Source organism: Hyperolius riggenbachi, chromosome 4 (assembly GCF_040937935.1).
Source record: "Hyperolius riggenbachi isolate aHypRig1 chromosome 4, aHypRig1.pri, whole genome shotgun sequence".
Taxonomy (NCBI): Eukaryota; Metazoa; Chordata; class Amphibia; order Anura; family Hyperoliidae; genus Hyperolius; species Hyperolius riggenbachi.
Window position 1 is genome coordinate 80,036,330 of NC_090649.1, and position 17,800 is coordinate 80,054,129.

Here is a 17,800-nt window from a genome sequence, read left to right on the forward strand (position 1 = left end):
TTTGGAGCAATTCCTAAGATGTTACATTGCGGAGGCACAGAGTGACTGGGTAACATTTTTTCCCTTCGCGGAATTCGCACAAAATAATTTGAAGAATTACTCGTCTGGATTCTCTCCATTCCAGATTGTGACAGGGAGGTCACCCAAATTCTCCCCTTTTCCAGTTGTCTCTTCTCCATTTCCAGCACTGGAGGATTGGCAGAGGTCACTCAAGGACAATTGGGAAATTGTTAAGGGGAACTTGCAGAAGGCGTTCCAGAGTCAGAAGGGTCAAGCAGACAAGAGACGGTCCATGGAATGGAAGTTTCAGCCAGGGGATTTAGTCTGGGTGTCCACACGTCACTTGACCTTGAAGCAGCCATCTGCCAAACTGGGTCCCAGGTTTGTGGGTCCATTTTCCGTGACCAAAAGAATTAATAACGTCACTTACGCCATTGATCTTCCTGCCAGCATGCGGGGCGTAAGGTCGTTTCTTGTGTCCCTACTCAAACCTGCGGTTCATGTGGGTCCTACTCCTCCTCCTCCGGTGATGGTAGAGGACCAACCTCTACCAAGAGGACCAAGAGTACGAGGTGGAAAAGATATTAGACTCACGCATTGTTCAGAACTCGGTACAATATTTAGTGCATTGGAAAGGGTACGGCATTGAAGGGAGACAATGGGTACCAGGGACTCGCATGCATGCGGATGAGTTAAGAAGGGAGTTTCACACTTTACATCCAGAAAAGCCTGGAAGGAGCTGTCCGGAGTCCACTCCTCGGGGGATGGGGTACTGTCAGAGATCGCGGAAGAGCCGCCGCCATGAGTCAGCGGCAGGCGGCTCTTTCCGCACTCGATGGGGCCAAGCACGGCGAGGCAGCTGCCTCCACTCAGGCTGAGGCGGCTGTCCCCGTGCAGAGCATGGCGGAGAGCGGAATAACCGCCGCGTCGGATTCGGCGGTTAGCGCGCATGTCCCCGCTGCGGAGACACCGCAGAGCGGGGCTGCTGTGGCTGGGACTCGTAGTCCCTTCAGTTTCAGGAGGACGCGCGTGCGCGCGGAAAGGCAGAATAGATATAGCTGCCAGAAGTGAGTCAGCTGACCAGGCTGGTCAGCTGACTCTTTCCCCTCTCCTCATTGGTTCAGCACTTAGGGAGGTTCTGGGAAGAGGGTTGTGTATAAATACGGCTGGATGGTCATTTCTCTGGTGTCTGGCGTTGCGATCACATATGTGGAAGCACCCAGATCCGTAGTCAGATCCGCAAGTGTGCCGGGACCAGCTGGAGCTGTAATCCTACACTTAGCTAGATTCTGTTGATAGCTTAAAGTACTAGTTTGATTGTGATTATCTGTTATGACTCTTTGCCTGCCTGACTATCCTCCTGAACTCTGATCTTGTACCTCCATAATTCTGATACTCTGTTGCCAAACCCCGGCCCGTCCTTAGACTCTGCTTCTGCCTCCTGATCTTGTACCTCTATATATCTGATACACTGTTGCCGAACCCTGCCTGTACCCAGACTCCGCCTTTGGCTCCTGATACTGTACTTTATCTGTCCGTGTGTGTACGACCTGGCTTGTCCGACCTCGAGAACCGACCTTACTGTTAGAGGAGGTTCCCCGTTCTGTTTGTGACACTTCCTCTAGAATGTTACTTTCAGACAATCCTTCCTACTCTCAGCCTGACTCCTCCCGTCTTGGAGAGCCCAGGTCTTCGGAAGGAATCCGTGCAGTACGCCTTACTGCGCTGAGGCTTAATCCTCTAGTGTTACCGTTACACCAAACACTATACTCTACTCAGGTGAACAGAGGTTAGCTGGTATATCGAATTATCAGTGATACTGCAGATCACTAATAATCTGGTATACATCTGTATTCCCAGTGATACTGCAGATCACCAGTAATCAGATCCTCTCTGTGCTTCACCGATCGTTACATACAGATTTAAGAAATCTATGTAGTATAAGGGCCAACAGATTGAAAATACCTGGAAGGATTGATTGGATAAGCTCTTATACTACATGAAAGTGGTAAGATTGTACAACCAAGATTGTATGGTGTGTGTTGAGCTTTATACAGGGGCAGTAGTGGATACTAGATTACTAAGGGCGTACTCTGAAGCCCGACACCCGTCAGTCTGTACCTGTGGATGTTTTTTTGTCTTTACATGTGGATTTTCTCTAATAAAGACTGTTATAATTTAAGTAGGCCTCAGTTACTTGGCCTGAGTTTTATGGAAAAGGCTTGTCCGCAGTATATGCTTTTAAACTAAATAGAGTTTTGTGATGCAGGCAGAGGCATCTCAGGGTCTGCGTGTAGCAGAGGATACACGCAGATACTGAGAACATGTTCCTAAAAGAAGGCCATCGGCCACTCTGACCTCAAATACGTACACCACAGGAACAGTAAACATCGGCCGTATTTACAAAACATCCACGTTCCTGCATCTGGGTCAAATGCCTCATTGATTATTAATCAAGTAGGTGTGTATGATGACACCACGAGTAGGGTCCACCAATAATCTGATCTAGGGGTGGCGAATATGATGTCACGTTTAACTCTTTCCTAGTCGGTATTAATAGCCGGACGAGCTGAAAAGGGGGCTCTCTCTCTCTGATTCCTGCTATGCTTCAAATACTGACTGGAACCCAATTATTTCTCTAAGTATGTTCTTCCTTTCTGTAATCTGATATAATGTATGCTGTACATAGGTAGTCTAGAGGTAACATAGAGTAGATACAAGAAGACCTGGGTACTTTCAGAAGGAAGGTACTCACGCTGCTGTAACGCAACATGGAAGTCTGCTTTGCAAGGAGATGATAAACTGTATCTATCTGTATTTCTGTTACTTGAATAAATACCGTAAACATTGAAGGAGCCCGAGAAAGTCTATCTCCTACTTGCTGTGTGTGGAGAGTCAAGTGATCTCACAGTCTGTGAGACGCAACTGTAAGAAGTTAATGGTGTCGAAGCAAGGTGATATAGAACAGGTTCTAACAGTGGTGCCGTGAACCCAGCTGCGCTGTCTAGCAGAAAAGGCAGGCAAGGACCGGGCCAGATGTCAGTCTGTTATCTAGGTTTCAAGATATTGCACAGCGACATAAGCGGAGTTGACGCAGACTGGAAAACTTATCAAGAGGATAAGTAGTGTGTGGGAGGCCGCTAGAGAAAGGCCAACACACGGGCTGCAATCCGGGTGATGATCAGCGGCGAGTCATGGACCGGTTTTATTTGGATTGTGCTGTACACGCAATCTAGCCGAATGAAGGATTCCTTGGTGAGGTATCCCAGGCAAAGGTTTTGAGCAAGTTACCTTCGGGACCGAGAATCCGCTGAGAGAACGCTCAGTAAACGCTCACCGAGGTCCATCGACTCGTGGGAAAAAACTGGCCGTCAGCTGATCGGATTGGAAGTCGGTACAAGTCTGTACAGCCAGACAAGTATAGTGTTTCATTTGTTTAATTCTAATGAAAGTGTTGGTATTACATGTTGACAGTTTGTTCCAGCAGTGTTTTCTCTCTAAATTTTCCAGTGTATGTTCGTACTGGTTTTCCTGTGTAGGTTTTTTTTCTTTCTCTCGGGTTGTGCTAGTGGCTGCTGCGTGCAGTTTCAGGTTTTTTTTTTTCTTTCTCCTTTGTCTTTCTCCCGTGTATGAGTCTGGGAGGTTTGCCAGATATGGGAGTCCCCCGCAGGAGAGATAAGGGGGGGCTAAGGCTTTCGAGTAGTAGAGGGGGGGAGAGGAGAAGGAGAGAGAGGGAAGTGAGAGGAGACTGGTAGTGAGGAAAGGGAGAGAGAGACAGCTGTGAGGTTTTAGTAGGAGTTAATGCATGTGTTAGCTGGTGGAAGTATGTTTTTTTTCTTCTCTGGGAGCTATACAGATGCACGCAGCCACGGACCTGGGTCGCTTTGAAGGTATGAAACAGTTAGAGTGACAGCTGAGATAGTGGGTGGTGCTACTGTATGGGGCTCAGACGTAGTTTTTCTTTTTTTTGTCAGCAGGGGTGTTCGGGAGATGTTCTGCTGGGTAGAGTCTGTGGTTCAGAGATAGGAGACTCCACGGTGGAATTTCTGGTATTTCTCTTTTGGGATGTTTTTCCATCCGAGAGTGTGTAGAGCTGTATGCCAAGCTTGGGGAAGAGCTTTTTCTGCTGAAATGTTTAGTGTGCATATACATTGTATGTATGTTCTGACTGTGTTTTCTCCTAATGTGTATAGGATTAAGCGGTTGCTACGGGAGATTGATAGCAGCCATCTTGGCTGGCATGCCATGACTCAACATGGCGTCGGGTTTCGGAGAAAGCCACTCCCATCTGCATGATGTATCAGGAGGGGAGGGGGCGGGAAGCGCCCACTGATAGGCACGCCCCGATGGCAGGGGGGAGGATGTGCTGGGGGGATCCCACGTCCCATGTCACAGCTGTGCACAAGGCGCCGTGCACGGAAGCAGCTGGTGGGAGGGGGGTCCAGAGTGGGGACAGTAGAGAGATTCTACTGAGTTTCTTGGCTTCCAGATGATTTCCTCAGAAGAAGTCTGGACACAGGGAGTGTCCGCATACGTGAGCCAAGCAAGTTGCAGGCTCACAGATAGGAAGTGTTTCCCAGCTAGGAAAACACGTATAAGTCAGATAGTCCCCAGGGAGTGATTTGCGAGTGCTGCGCAGATCAGGGAAGTATCTGTACTGGGTTGCTTATGGGATTATTCCTGTAAGTGAGGCACCTTGATGGGTGGTGCAGCATGAGTTCCCAATAGAGAAGGGGGGGCAGCGCATCAGGGGGGGTGCCGGAGTTGGAAAAAAAGGGAGTTGACCAATCCGGGTTTCCGTTTTTTGTCGTGGACAGGGCCAGAGCTGGACTGAGAGGTCTATGCTGGGCTGGGGCTGTTTTTTTGTGCGTTTTTTTTCGTCCACTGATTGGTCAAATATGTTTTTTCCAGCTCCTATCAATTGTAGCACAAAGAACAAGGACTGACAACAGTTCATGGGGCAATTATACAGATGATAAAATTGCCGTTTACAGAGTGACAGTGTATCAGTACGCTGTTTGCCATGTGACTACCTTCCATGTGGGCATTCAGGGATCTGCATACAGGCATGTGACGCTGGTATGCTTAGCCCTGCACCCTGTGTAGTTTAAGTGTAAAGTGCTCCTTCCTACAGGGAGGCAGCCGTTTTTTTTGTGAAGTCTGGGGGTAGTGGCACGGCAAACATGGATCAGAGGGTACAACACACAGAACTTCTAGCAGAGCTGGTATCGCGATGAAGTTCTAGATAAGTTAATGCGATAATGAGTAAGAGCATTGCAGGCTCACCTGCAAAGCAGCATCAGGTGTGGCATCCGTAATCTGTGCATGCGACGGCCGCGCATGGACAGATAAGGGGGGATGTGGAGTGAGCTGCAATGGGGTGAGAGCTTCCAAAGGTGAAGCGAGCTTCCATAGGTGAAGTCCGCGGGAGCATATTGTAAACAGGTAAGTACTGAGGATAGTACTGAGGTAGGGAAGGTGAAGTTTAACTCCAATCTACCAATAAGAGTAAACAGAGTTCATGAGAACCATAAAGCAACGAGATCAATTACGGTATATATTGATCAATTTAAAGTGTAAAGAGTACAAGCCGCAGGGCGAATCCCAAATCATTAATAAGAATTGATTTGTTTGTATTTCGATTTCAGGTGTTTGGCAATATGGAATTGAGACAGCTGCAGTGCTGGCAGCAAAGATGGAGATGTCAGTCGGATAAGCGAAAGGTTCCAGATGCCAATCTAAGCTTGGAGGAACACGAGATTCCTGAAATTGGAAAGAGACTAAAACACGAGATTCCTGAAATCGGAAAGAGACTAAAACACGAGATTTCGGAGATCGGAAAGAGACTAAAAAAACTGTCTGAGCAAAGCATAGTGCAAATTGCTAATGTTTTTCTTTCCCAAGGTGGTGCTTTTATAATGAGGAGTACCGTGCTGATGGTGATCCTAGGTTGCCATTTCGTCCTAGGAGAACGAAGAGAGGACATTCTCATGTATAATAAGGGGTTAATGAGAATGCAAGGCCCAAGCATGTTAATGTTTGGTGACAAAGGTACTAATCCTTTCACACCTCCCTCCGCTTGGCACAGACGGACCATGCAGGGACGGAGGAAAAGAGCACTTGTGCCAGGAGAAAGCAAATTTCATGGCACAAAGTGGGTGAAAGGTCGGAAGGGTCAGGTGTGCGGGCAGTGGGAATTGAATGGCAGCGTAATTCTGCTATTTAATACCACACTCCCAGAATGGATGCACCGATCCAAAGGTTTGTTAAAAGGTACATTGCAGTACCATGGGTACGTGCAAAAGGTGGAGTGTGTGATTCAGAGGTACCTTGTCTTGGTTATGCAGAGTGAGATGGTTCCAGATTGGAGAGGAACGAGCAGGAGGCGTCAATTCTCTTACCAGAGAGACGCAGGGGACAACATCACACTCTGGAGCTACCAACAGAGAGTGCCTCTGAAACAACTATACACACGTAAAGGCTGGAAAGCCGAGGGTTGGTGGTTCTCGAAACACGAAGAAAAAATCGAGATCAAGCCACATTTCCAGGTGACAAAGAGGGTGGGGAGAGCGATCCCGGGGGAGGGAAAGCCCACACAGGGAACCCCATTCACACCACACGGGTCACAACAGGGGACGATATTACACAGTCCATATGCAACAGCTTATCCTCATGATAGTTGGGTAAGTGAAGAGGTACTCTTAATCGAACGATTGCAGAGAGTACAGTCTTCCCGACCTCAGGTACATAGTGTGCCTCAGGACATAAGGGGGGAAGAGGTCCAATCAGGACAGTTGGGGACATATTTTGTCAGGGAGATGCTAAAAGATCCTGTGCAACTGAGATTGGACAAGGGGAGGTATATTGATTTTTCTGGAGAAGGATCTTTTGCATGGAAGCTTCGAGATGTTTGGGTGAACAAATGGAAACGGTGCAAGATTCCTTTAGGCACCGCCACTTCCTTAGTTCCCACCTCAACCCGTGTCTTACACCAGGACCTGAGAGGTCAACCTTTTTTGGTGCTAGACGGGGAGGTGAAGCAAGTAGAGTTGTCCTCATGCGGGCAATTCTTGCAGAAGTACCTGCGTTGGCCGGGGCAAGTCAAATTTAGTGAAGAAGCCTGCAGGCTCAAGAACGCAGAATGCGAGGCTACCATTCAAAAGATCCACCCTGAAGCCCAACCAATAGTTCCGGTGGCTGAAGGAAGAGTTTGGTTTTTTAACATAAGGTCTAATGATACATTCAAGGTATATTCTCATAATTGTTCCGATAAGGGGGAGATTCCAAGGGGAACATATTGTGGGAGCGGAGATCCCATATGGATCCTGTCATCTAGGTTGGATGACGTTGTTTCTCAAATGGTTAAGAGAACTCTAAAGGTCAAAGTTTCACGGGTAGTTCCCGTCCTGACAGGGAACACGACATGGGACAAAGGGGAACAGGGTTTGATCCCAGACGACCACATTTTGTTACAAAGGTTAAACAAACAGTACACTAAGTTAGAGGTAAGATTTCACCATGATACAGGTGATCTTAACGAGGTAGAACACAAAAATGAGCAGGTGAGTGCCAGTCTGACCTGGTGGACAAAGGTTCCGGTGATGTTCCAGGGACACTCGGACCGGGCCTCTGCAGTTCCAAAGTTCTTTCTACACCCACTGGTCGTCTTGATGGGGATGACAACGTTAGGCATCATTATCCAGGTGAGGTTGCGTGTTAAAATTACGTAAAACAAATTAACCTGGTCCAGAGATTGGTGCCTCATAAACAATCTCCTGAACCAATAGTTTAAATTAAGGGATATACAGGGTTACGGGTATAGGTTTAGTAGTACCTAGGAGCTGATTGTATAAAGGCGCTCTTTTAGAAGGCACCTGGCACTGCTCCGTTTTGTAACAACCAAACGAGTTTCACTTTTCTGTGGTCATGCAAGTTTGTGAGTGATACGCAAGTGACGCAAATGCTGAGCATGTGGTATTGAGGGACTTAGAAGTAGGGCTTCCCCAGAGAGCCTGGTTACAGGAAGACCAAGAGGTCTTGCTCTCTCTCTTCCAGGGGTAACTGCCTAGAGCAGAGAAGTGGTGTGAGCACGAACATCGAAAAGTGAAACATAAAAGAAAGAAACCAGGTACTGGGAGGTTCAGACGCTGGGATCTGCGGGTCAAGCCGTTTTAGGGGGGATTGTTATAATTTAAGTAGGCCTCAGTTACTTGGCCTGAGTTTTATGGAAAAGGCTTGTCCACAGTATATGCTTTTAAACTAAATAGAGTTTTGTGATGCAGGCAGAGGCATCTCAGGGTCTGCGTGTAGCAGAGGATACACGCAGATACTGAGAACATGTTCCTAAAAGAAGGCCATCGGCCACTCTGACCTCAAATACGTACACCACAGGAACAATAAACATCGGCCATATTTACAAAACATCCACGTTCCTGCATCTGGGTCAAATGCCTCATTGATTATTAATCAAGTAGGTGTGTATGATGACACCACGAGTAGGGTCCACCAATAATCTGATCTAGGGGTGGCGAATATGATGTCACGTTTAACTCTTTCCTAGTCGGTATTAATAGCCGGACGAGCTGAAAAGGGGGCTCTCTCTCTCTGATTCCTGCTATGCTTCAAATACTGACTGGAACCCAATTATTTCTCTAAGTATGTTCTTCCTTTCTGTAATCTGATATAATGTATGCTGTACATAGGTAGTCTAGAGGTAACATAGAGTAGATACAAGAAGACCTGGGTACTTTCAGAAGGAAGGTACTCACGCTGCTGTAACGCAACATGGAAGTCTGCTTTGCAAGGAGATGATAAACTGTATCTATCTGTATTTCTGTTACTTGAATAAATACCGTAAACATTGAAGGAGCCCGAGAAAGTCTATCTCCTACTTGCTGTGTGTGGAGAGTCAAGTGATCTCACAGTCTGTGAGACGCAACTGTAAGAAGTTAATGGTGTCGAAGCAAGGTGATATAGAACAGGTTCTAACAAAGACTACCGGATTTTTTACTCCACTGCAGTTTGCAGATCTTTTCTCTTCCTAGTGAATACTAGATGCCATTAGTGGTGGTGAAGGATTATTGGGTTATGGTCAGTGGACTACTAGGACCAGCAGCCCTGTGTCCAACAGCACTAAGGCCTTATACAGGGGGCAGTAGTGGTTACTAGATGCCAGTAGTGGTCACGAAAGATTACTGGGTTATGGTCGGTGCACTACTAGGACCAGCAGACCTGTCTCCAACAGCTAACTTGTGCACTGGATACAGAAGATCGATACAATAGCAAGAAAAACAATGTATCAGCCCTAAGAAGGGCTTAGCTGTTCAGGACAATATGGTAGCAGCAAGAATCTGCACTGAGCACACAGAACATAGCCCTACCTAACGCTCTCACGCTCTCATGATCATCAGCACACTGTCCCTGATTTGCCTAGGACAGAAGCCAAACACAGACTGCAAAATGGCTTCTGTGCTGGCTTTGTGTGTGTGTGTGTGTGTGTGTGTGTGTGTGTGTGTGTGTGGGGGGGGGGGGGGGGGGTTCAAGTGGCAGGGATCGCTGATTGGCTGCCATGTGTCTGCTGATTCTGGGGTGAGGAGTCGAGGGGTGTATAGGGACAGGCTAAACACACCATGTGTTTGCCTGAGAGAGCAAACGCGAACACCACGTTTTTGCCGTGAACTATTTACTGGCAGAACAGTTTGGCCCATCTCTAGCATCCATCTTATCCATCCAGGGTTGCATGGCACTCATCAGTAAACAAGACTGCTTGAAAATTATTATTCTTGTAGTTCTGGGCCCACTGCAGCCATTTCTGCTTGTGAGCATTGGTTCGGGAGGGCTGAATACATGCATAAGGGCAAACCTCTGCACCTTGATGTTCACAGGACTCCAGAGGCATCAGCTGCTTCAAAAACCTGTTTGCTGCTTTGCTATGGCATTTTAGCAGCTGCTCTCTTAATCTGATGTATTTGTTTGGCAGAACCCTTCCTCATTCTGCTTTTATCTGCACAAACCCATGTGTACCCTGAGTCAGCCACAAATCTTTTAACAGTATGATGATCATGCTAATGTTTTGGTGAAAAATAAAGATTTTCATACCTTGTCCAAGGCATTCAACAATTTCACACTTTTTGGCAGCAGAGAGATCATTTTTCTCTTTCATATTGCTTGAAAATAGTGGTCTGCTTAAAGAAAACCTCAAATGAGAGGAATATGGTTGTTTCCTTTTAAACAACCCAGTTTCTTGGCAGTCCTGCTGATCTCTTTGGCTACAATAGTGGCTGAATCACACACCTGAAATGAGCATGCAGCTAATCCAGTCTGACTTCGCTCAGAGCATGTTGAGGGGCTGTGGCTAAAAGTATTAGAGACACAAGATCAGCAGGAGAGTCCGGCAGCTGGTATTATTTTAAAGGAAAAATCCATATCCTTTTCCGTTTAGATTCCCTTGAATAATGTGGAAGATCCTTTTTTGGTAGTTTTTCCTTTAATCGGGCTCACCTGGCAAATTAGTTATCAGAGGTGTCCGAGATTAACTAAAAGAGCCCTGAGACACAAAACCATCCATGAGTTTAATTGAGTAGAGCATCACGCTAAATGGTTTCATATTCTGTATTAAGAGTGGAAAAGCTACATTGTGTCGGGTTTTGATTGTTATCTTCATCTTCATGGAGGAGCTTTCATGTCATTTCCTGTCCCAGAACAGGGACAAGGTAGATTGGACACATATGATAAAGAGAACTTTCTCCAGTGAAATGGGAAATACCACCTTCAACAGCTTTCACTGATGGAAGTGTCTCATTGGGAGATTATTGTTTAACTTCTGTTTTAATCAGTAGAGTGACCATATCATTAGATCATTAAAGCCCCTCTACAAGGAGGGTTGCTTGGTTGTTTGGCCATGCTCCTCTCGGGAGTCCTCATTCCATTCCAGAAGACAACCAGAGTTGAGGAGGGAGCAATAGACGGCAACAAGGGTCGTGTGACTACGCTCTTCCTTTTAACAATAATGTTTTTTTAGACTTGGTACTGCAGGAATAATTAACTCTTTAGCAGCCAATCTATTTAGGGGCTTGCAAGTGCTTAAGGTCAATTTTTTAGCACATTCTTTATTTTCTTCTTTGTTAGATTTCAGGCTTCTAATTAGCACTGCTGTAATGTGTATTGATGGTCACAAGGTCACTATGGGGCAGTTTGAGACAATAACAGAGGACTTTCTATGTTTTCTGCTTGGAGAGATCAAAGCAAGCCAATAATTTACAGCACAACGTGTTGTACCAGATGAAGAGAAAAGCAGTGTATTATCTTAAAGCAGAATATAACCCTGCATTTCAACTTTGATCTAAAACATTATTTACAGCATATTATATGCAACCAGCATTTTTTTTTTTACTATACCAGCTTTGGAAGGGTTACACACAGAGCTTTAAAGTTCCGTGGAGAGAAATGCAGACGCATCCGAAGTTTAGATAGCTACATTTAAGTAAACACAATGTAACAAGTGAGGAATGTGACTCACTCTCTCTCTGTGTCCGGGAGCTCCTGCACAGTCAGAGTGTGCGTGTGTCACATTCCACACTTGTTACATTGTGTTTACTTAAATGTATCTATCTAAACTTCGGATGCATCTGCATTTCTCTGCACTGAACTTTAAAGCTCTGTGTGTAACCCTTCCAATGCTGGTCTAGTAAAAAAAAAATGCTGGTTGCATATACCGTATTTTTCGGAATATAAGACGCACTTTTTCTTCCCCAAAACTAGGGGGAAAAAGTGGGTGCGTCTTATATTCTAAAGGTACGGTATTTGGGCCCCAAAACATACTTACCGGTTCCTGCAGCCGCGATCCTGTCCTCCTCCGTCTGACTGCCGCCATCCAAGGGTCATCCGAGGGTCCCAGCTGTGGTCATCTGAGGGTCCCAGCCATCCCATCCAGAATCCCGGCTCTTCAGTGTCCCAGTCGCCAGATCGTCTTCACTGCAGACAGCAGCCATGCGGTAATCACGCGCTGCTGCCTCGCCGACATCCTCCATGGTAACGGCGTCCTCTTCCTAGTTACGGTGCCCCCTTCTGTGTGACGAGCGGCGCATGTGCGCCGGGTCACGCATGACTTCAGGCGCACGTGCGCCGGGGTCACGCATGACGTCAGGCGCACATGCGCTGCTCGTCACACAGAAGGGGGCACCGTAACTAGGAAGAGGACGCCGTTACCATGGAGGATGTCGGCGAGGCAGCAGCGCGTGATTACCGCATGGCTGCTGTCTGCAGTGAAGACGATCTGGCGACTGGGACACTGAAGAGCCGGGATTCTGGATGGGATGGCTGGGACCCTCAGATGACCACAGTTGGGACCCTCAGATGACCCTTGGAAGTCGGCAGTCAGGCGGAGGAGGACAGCATCGCGGCAGCAGGATCAGGTGAGATGCTGCAGGGGCAAAGTGTAGTGTAGTTTGTGTTGGGTGCAGGATTTAGTTAGTGTAGTGTAGTGTAGTTTGGGTTTCTACAGGGGTTACTTAGTGAAGTGTAGTGTAGTTTGGGTTGGCTGCAGGGGTTAGTTCGTGTAGTGTAGTGTAGTGTAGTTGGTGGGGGCAGCAGGGGTAAGTGAAGTGTAGTGTAGCAGGATTTAGTGTAGATGAGCAGTTCAGCTTAGATAGAGACAGTTTTGGGGGGTTTAAAGGTCCATAAGACACCCCTGCAACATAGACGCACCTAGGTTTAGTTTTTTTTTTTTCCTGATTTTTGCCTTCTAAATCTAGGTGCGTCTTATATGCCAGAGCGTCTTATATTCCGCAAAATACGGTAATATGCTGTAAATAATGTTTTAGAGCAAAGTTGAAATGCAGGGTTATATTCCACTTGAAAGTGAGATAGCTCTTTTGTGGCTGTTAACAGATTAAAAGAGGGAGGGGAGGCTTCACCAAAAGTAAAAAAAAAATGAATTCTAAAGAAGGTAAAAAGGATGCAAAAATAAAATGCTTTGTATAAAGGACATACAGTATACAATATCATTTTTTACGCTTTAAGGGGACCTGAAGAAAAAAGGTATATGGAAGTTGACATATTTATTTAATTTTAAACAATACCAGATGCCTGGCAGTCCTGCTGATCCTCTGCCTCTAAGGGCTAGTTAACAGTGCTTAGCCGCGTTGCAGAATAATTCTGCATGTCTTACTGCCCATACAAGTCTATGGGCCTGTTCACAGTACTGTGTTGTAACTGATGGCATTATTACAACTCGCTGCATGCAGGCTTTGCAATAAAGTCCATGTCCAGTCTACACTGCCATTCACATACATTTTAATGCACGTGATATGCAATTGACCACTGTGAATCCAGCCTAATACTTTTAGCCAGAAACCCTGGGTGGTGTTACATGTTGTAACTAAGGGAGCTGTTGTTCTTTTTCTGTTATTAAAAACCTGATTAAAAAGAATTTGCAAAAAAATATATAAAGAACAAGCTTGCAGATCAGATGATTCTGACAAAAATCTGCCAAGATCAGGTATGTGAATGATTCAGACACTACTGATTATGGGATGATCAGCAGGACTGCCAGACAACGGGTGTAAGGAAAATAAATAAAATAAGGAAATAAATATGGCAACCTCTGCATATCTCTTACCTCAGGTTCCCTTTAAAGAGACACTGAAGCGAAAAAAAAATTATGATATAATGAATTGGTTGTGTAATACGGATAATTACTAGAAGATTAGTAGCAAAGAAAATATTCTAAGATTTTTATTTTCAGTTATTATAGTGTTTTTTTTATAACATTGCATCTTTCTCTAATATTTGCAGTTTAGACACTACTCAGCAGTCTAAATGGGTTCAAAAGTTCACTAGCCTTCTCTGTAAAATCTTCCCTGCAGAGGGAAAAAAAAGATACATTGGGCTTGATTCACTAACCGGCGCTAAATGTTAGCATCAGTGTGAAAAGCCATTTTGCCCCTAGTGCACGCAAAGCTACTTTGCACGCAGCCTCGCTCACTGCGCGCACAACGCGGGTGCGCCTATATTAGTGCGCGGTGTGACGATACCGTCGTACCCACTGCCCCTTAAATGTCACACCTGGTGCGACGATAACGGCACAACGGGTGCCCCCGAAGCGCGTTTCAGGGGCACCTGATACACCGTTATCAAGGGGCAGCGAGTGCGACATTGTCATTGCACCGCGCACTAATACAGGCGCACCTGCGCTGTGCGCGCAGTTAGCGGAGCTAAGACTGATATGTGGGCGCAAACTACTTAGTGCCGTAGTTTGCGCCCACTAAGTGATAAGACACACTAACCGGTTTAGCGTCAGTTAGTGAATCAAGCCCATTGTCTTTTAAAGCTTATTATCTCAAGTGTCTGGCAGAGTTCTCTGCGACTTTGAAAGTCGTGGAGCTCAATGGCTAATTTGCATAGATAACAACTGGAGTTTCTTAGCTCTTGCTTTACTGGAAACAATATTAGACTTGTGTCTCTGCTGCTGCTGTTTTTTTTCTTAGCTGTACTACACATACAAATCATTATATCATAATTTTTTTTTTTGCTTCAGTGTTTCTTTAAGGCAGGATTTACGGCTACAGAAGCTTCATGGTAAATGTTTGTATGGCCACTCAACACTCTTGAAAGTACGTACCAGGTGGAGCCAGATGTCCCGCCAACATAGGTAACCAGGTCTAATAGTTTCAGTTCAGCCAGTTTGCACAGGGTGCCCAAAAATGCAGCCATGGCGCGGCTTCCACCTCCAGATCCCAAGACGGCAATTACCGGAGGGCCAACATTCTACAGCAAAAGTAAAAAAAATGAAACAACTCAGTTCACAACGTTATATGTCCATCATGGACAATGCTTGATACAATCATCAGCTGAGGCTCAGCAGAAAAAATAAAGCAAATAAGACTAGCAACATGCGATATCAAGAAGGCTCTTATTAAATTCACATTTTCGCTTAAGTTTTCTCCTAAGAGATATAGTTGTTTTTTTCCGATGATTCTTGTAGGGTCCAAGAATACCTTGGCGAAAAGTAGAAAGACTGAGAGCCCAATGGTGCAGTATTGTTTGGTATAAGGAGGATGAAAGATAAGTAGATATATACTCAAATGTGAGTTGCAGTTCTAGCGGGGAATTAACTGTCCTTGCTCGGTGCTCCAGGTCCTGCTGGATACTGGATGGTTGCTCTCCAGTAGCACGATAGACTTTCCAGAACAACTGGAAAGCAAATTTCCTCCAAAGGATGTCTGACTGATATTGAGTAGGATGGAGGTGCCCAATGCGTGTTCTATTTTAGTGGATCATTTAAAGATCTATCTATATATATTCATTCAGGGAAGTGGGTGGAGCCTATAATAGGCAATCGAAATTCACCTGTTGGGTTTAAGGGGGAATATTTGAATTGCTGCCATTTTTACACTGTTAATAGCAGATGCTTCAAACCTGCTACAGTTGATCATTGGGTGACTGGGGTTCAATTGTTGGAGAGGGGTGGAGTCACAAACCGCCAGTCTGATTTGTTTACTTTCTATGGGAATATACAAATTATTGATACCAAAGCTCACAAACTTGGCCATTGAGTGTTTGTATTTTATGGTGCCCATACAGGGTACAATTTTTTCATTTTTTTTAATTAAATAATTTTGTTAGATTGAATATAAAGATTTTTCCAACATGTACGCTTGAATTTTTATTGAAAAAACGGGATATTTTCCTTGATTCGAAAAAAAGATTATTTTAAACTTTCATTCGATTCAATCGTTTTGGTCGACTAAACGGGAAAATTGAACGTTTTTATTGTACCGTGTATGGGTTAGAAAAAGTGGATGGAGCCGACACCAGCCAAACACATACCCGGGCAATACCGGGTCATCAGCTAGTAATAAATAAAAAAGAGAGTGATAATTACTTACCTCTCCAGATGATATAGGCACCAGTTCAACTGGAAAAAAAATATTCAAAAAAGAATGTGACCATGCATTCCACAGGTCATGTCCCACTTTCTTAGGTCAATACAAATTGCCTTAATAGCATAGGGGAGAGTGTAGGTGCCTCTAATAGCTTATGTGAAGACATAACAGGTTTACTAAAGACAGGTCCTGTTTGACTAACATGCTCAGCTTTTATGAGGTAGTGAATGCTAATATGGATATTGGGAATGCTGTAGATGTGATATACTTGGACTTTGCAAAGGCCTTCGACACTGTTCCCCACAAAAGTCTGGTGCAAAAGTTGAGGATGCAAGGACTGGGGAAGAGTCTGTGTTCATGGATAGGGAACTGGCTAATGGACAGAAAACAAAGAGTTGTGGTCAATGGATCGTACTCAAAATGGGAGACTGTTAGCAGTGGGGTCCCACAGGGGTCTGTTCTGGGTCCAGTGCTCTTCAATTTATTTATTAATGACCTAGTAGATGCAGTAGTGAGCAATGTTGCTATTTTTGCAGATGATACAAAATTGTGCAGAATCATCAACTCTCAGGAAGATAGTGTCATATTGCAACAGGATCTGGATAGGATGGCTATATGGGCACATACATGGCAGATGAAGTTCAATGTTGACAAATGTAAGGTCATGCATTTTGGACGTACTAAATGTCTAGCACCATACAAAATAAATGGGATACAGTTGGGGACATCAAACTTGGAGAAGGACTTAGGAGTACTCATTGACAACAAGTTAAATAATCGTACTCAATGCCAAGCAGCTGCAGCTAAAGCTAACAAAATTTTGGGATGCATTAAAAGGGAAATAAAAACTCGAGATGCTAGCATAATATTGCCCCTGTTTAACTCTCTAGTAAGGCCACATCTGGAATATGGAATTCAGTTCTGGGCACCACATTACAAAAAAGATATTGCAGTTTTAGAGCAGGTGCAGAGACGAGCAACAAAATTGATGCGTGGGATGGAAGGTCTCACTTATCGAGAAAGGTTAGATAAACTGGGTTTATTTAGTCTAGAGAAAAGATGCCTTAGAGGGGATCTAATTAACATGTATAAATACATCAGAGGGCAATATAATACCTTGGCGGATGAGCTTTTTGTCCCTAGGCCTTCTCAAAGGACTAGAGGACATGATCTGCGCATGGAGGAAAAACGTTTTAACCATTTATTTAGGAAAGGGTTCTTTACAGTAAGAGTGATTAAGATGTGGAATGCATTGCCACAGGAAGTCGTTATGGCAAACTCTATACCTGCATTTAAAGGGGGCTTAGATGCTTTCCTTGCGTTGAAAGACATCCATGGCTACAATTACTAGGTAATGCCTAATGATGTTGATCCAGGGATTTTATCTGATTGCCATCTGGAGTCGGGAAGGAATTTTTCCCTTTAGGGGCTAATTGGACCATGCCTTGTAAGGGTTTTTTCGCCTTCCTCTGGATCAACAGGGATATGTGAGGGAGCAGGCTGGTGTTGTACTTTATACTGGTTGAACTCGATGGACGTATGTCTTTTTTCAACCAAAATAACTATGTAACTATGTAACTATGTAACAACAAAAGTTGTTTAGGTGATACCTTAAATAACTAACTGTACAAGATTTCTTTGCAAGCTTTTGAAACTTTAAGTTTCTTCTTCAGGCATGTTTCAGAACTGGATCAGAGTCATACCAATACCTAATAGCTTACACTTTATCCCCTATGCTATTAAGGCATTTTGTATTGATGTGAGGAAACGGGTCATGCATGACCTGTGAAATAATAATAATAATAAATCCTATATTTATATAGCGCTTTTCTCCTGTCAGACTCAAAGCAAACAAAACAAACAAACAAACACAGAACATTTATATCGCGCTTTTCTCCTGGCGGACTCAAAGCGCC

At 44.9% G+C, this 17,800-nt stretch overlaps 1 protein-coding gene across 1 annotated transcript in view; it reads right to left on the minus strand.

The window, feature by feature from the left end:
- Window positions 1–17,800, minus strand: part of LOC137571310 (cytosolic phospholipase A2 gamma-like) — a 123,979-nt gene that overhangs the window by 69,224 nt on the left and 36,955 nt on the right. Inside the window, exon 5 of the mRNA XM_068280260.1 lies at window positions 14,621–14,766. Within this exon, the coding sequence (XP_068136361.1) occupies window positions 14,621–14,766 (146 nt within the window). The remainder of the gene's footprint in view (window positions 1–14,620; window positions 14,767–17,800) is intronic.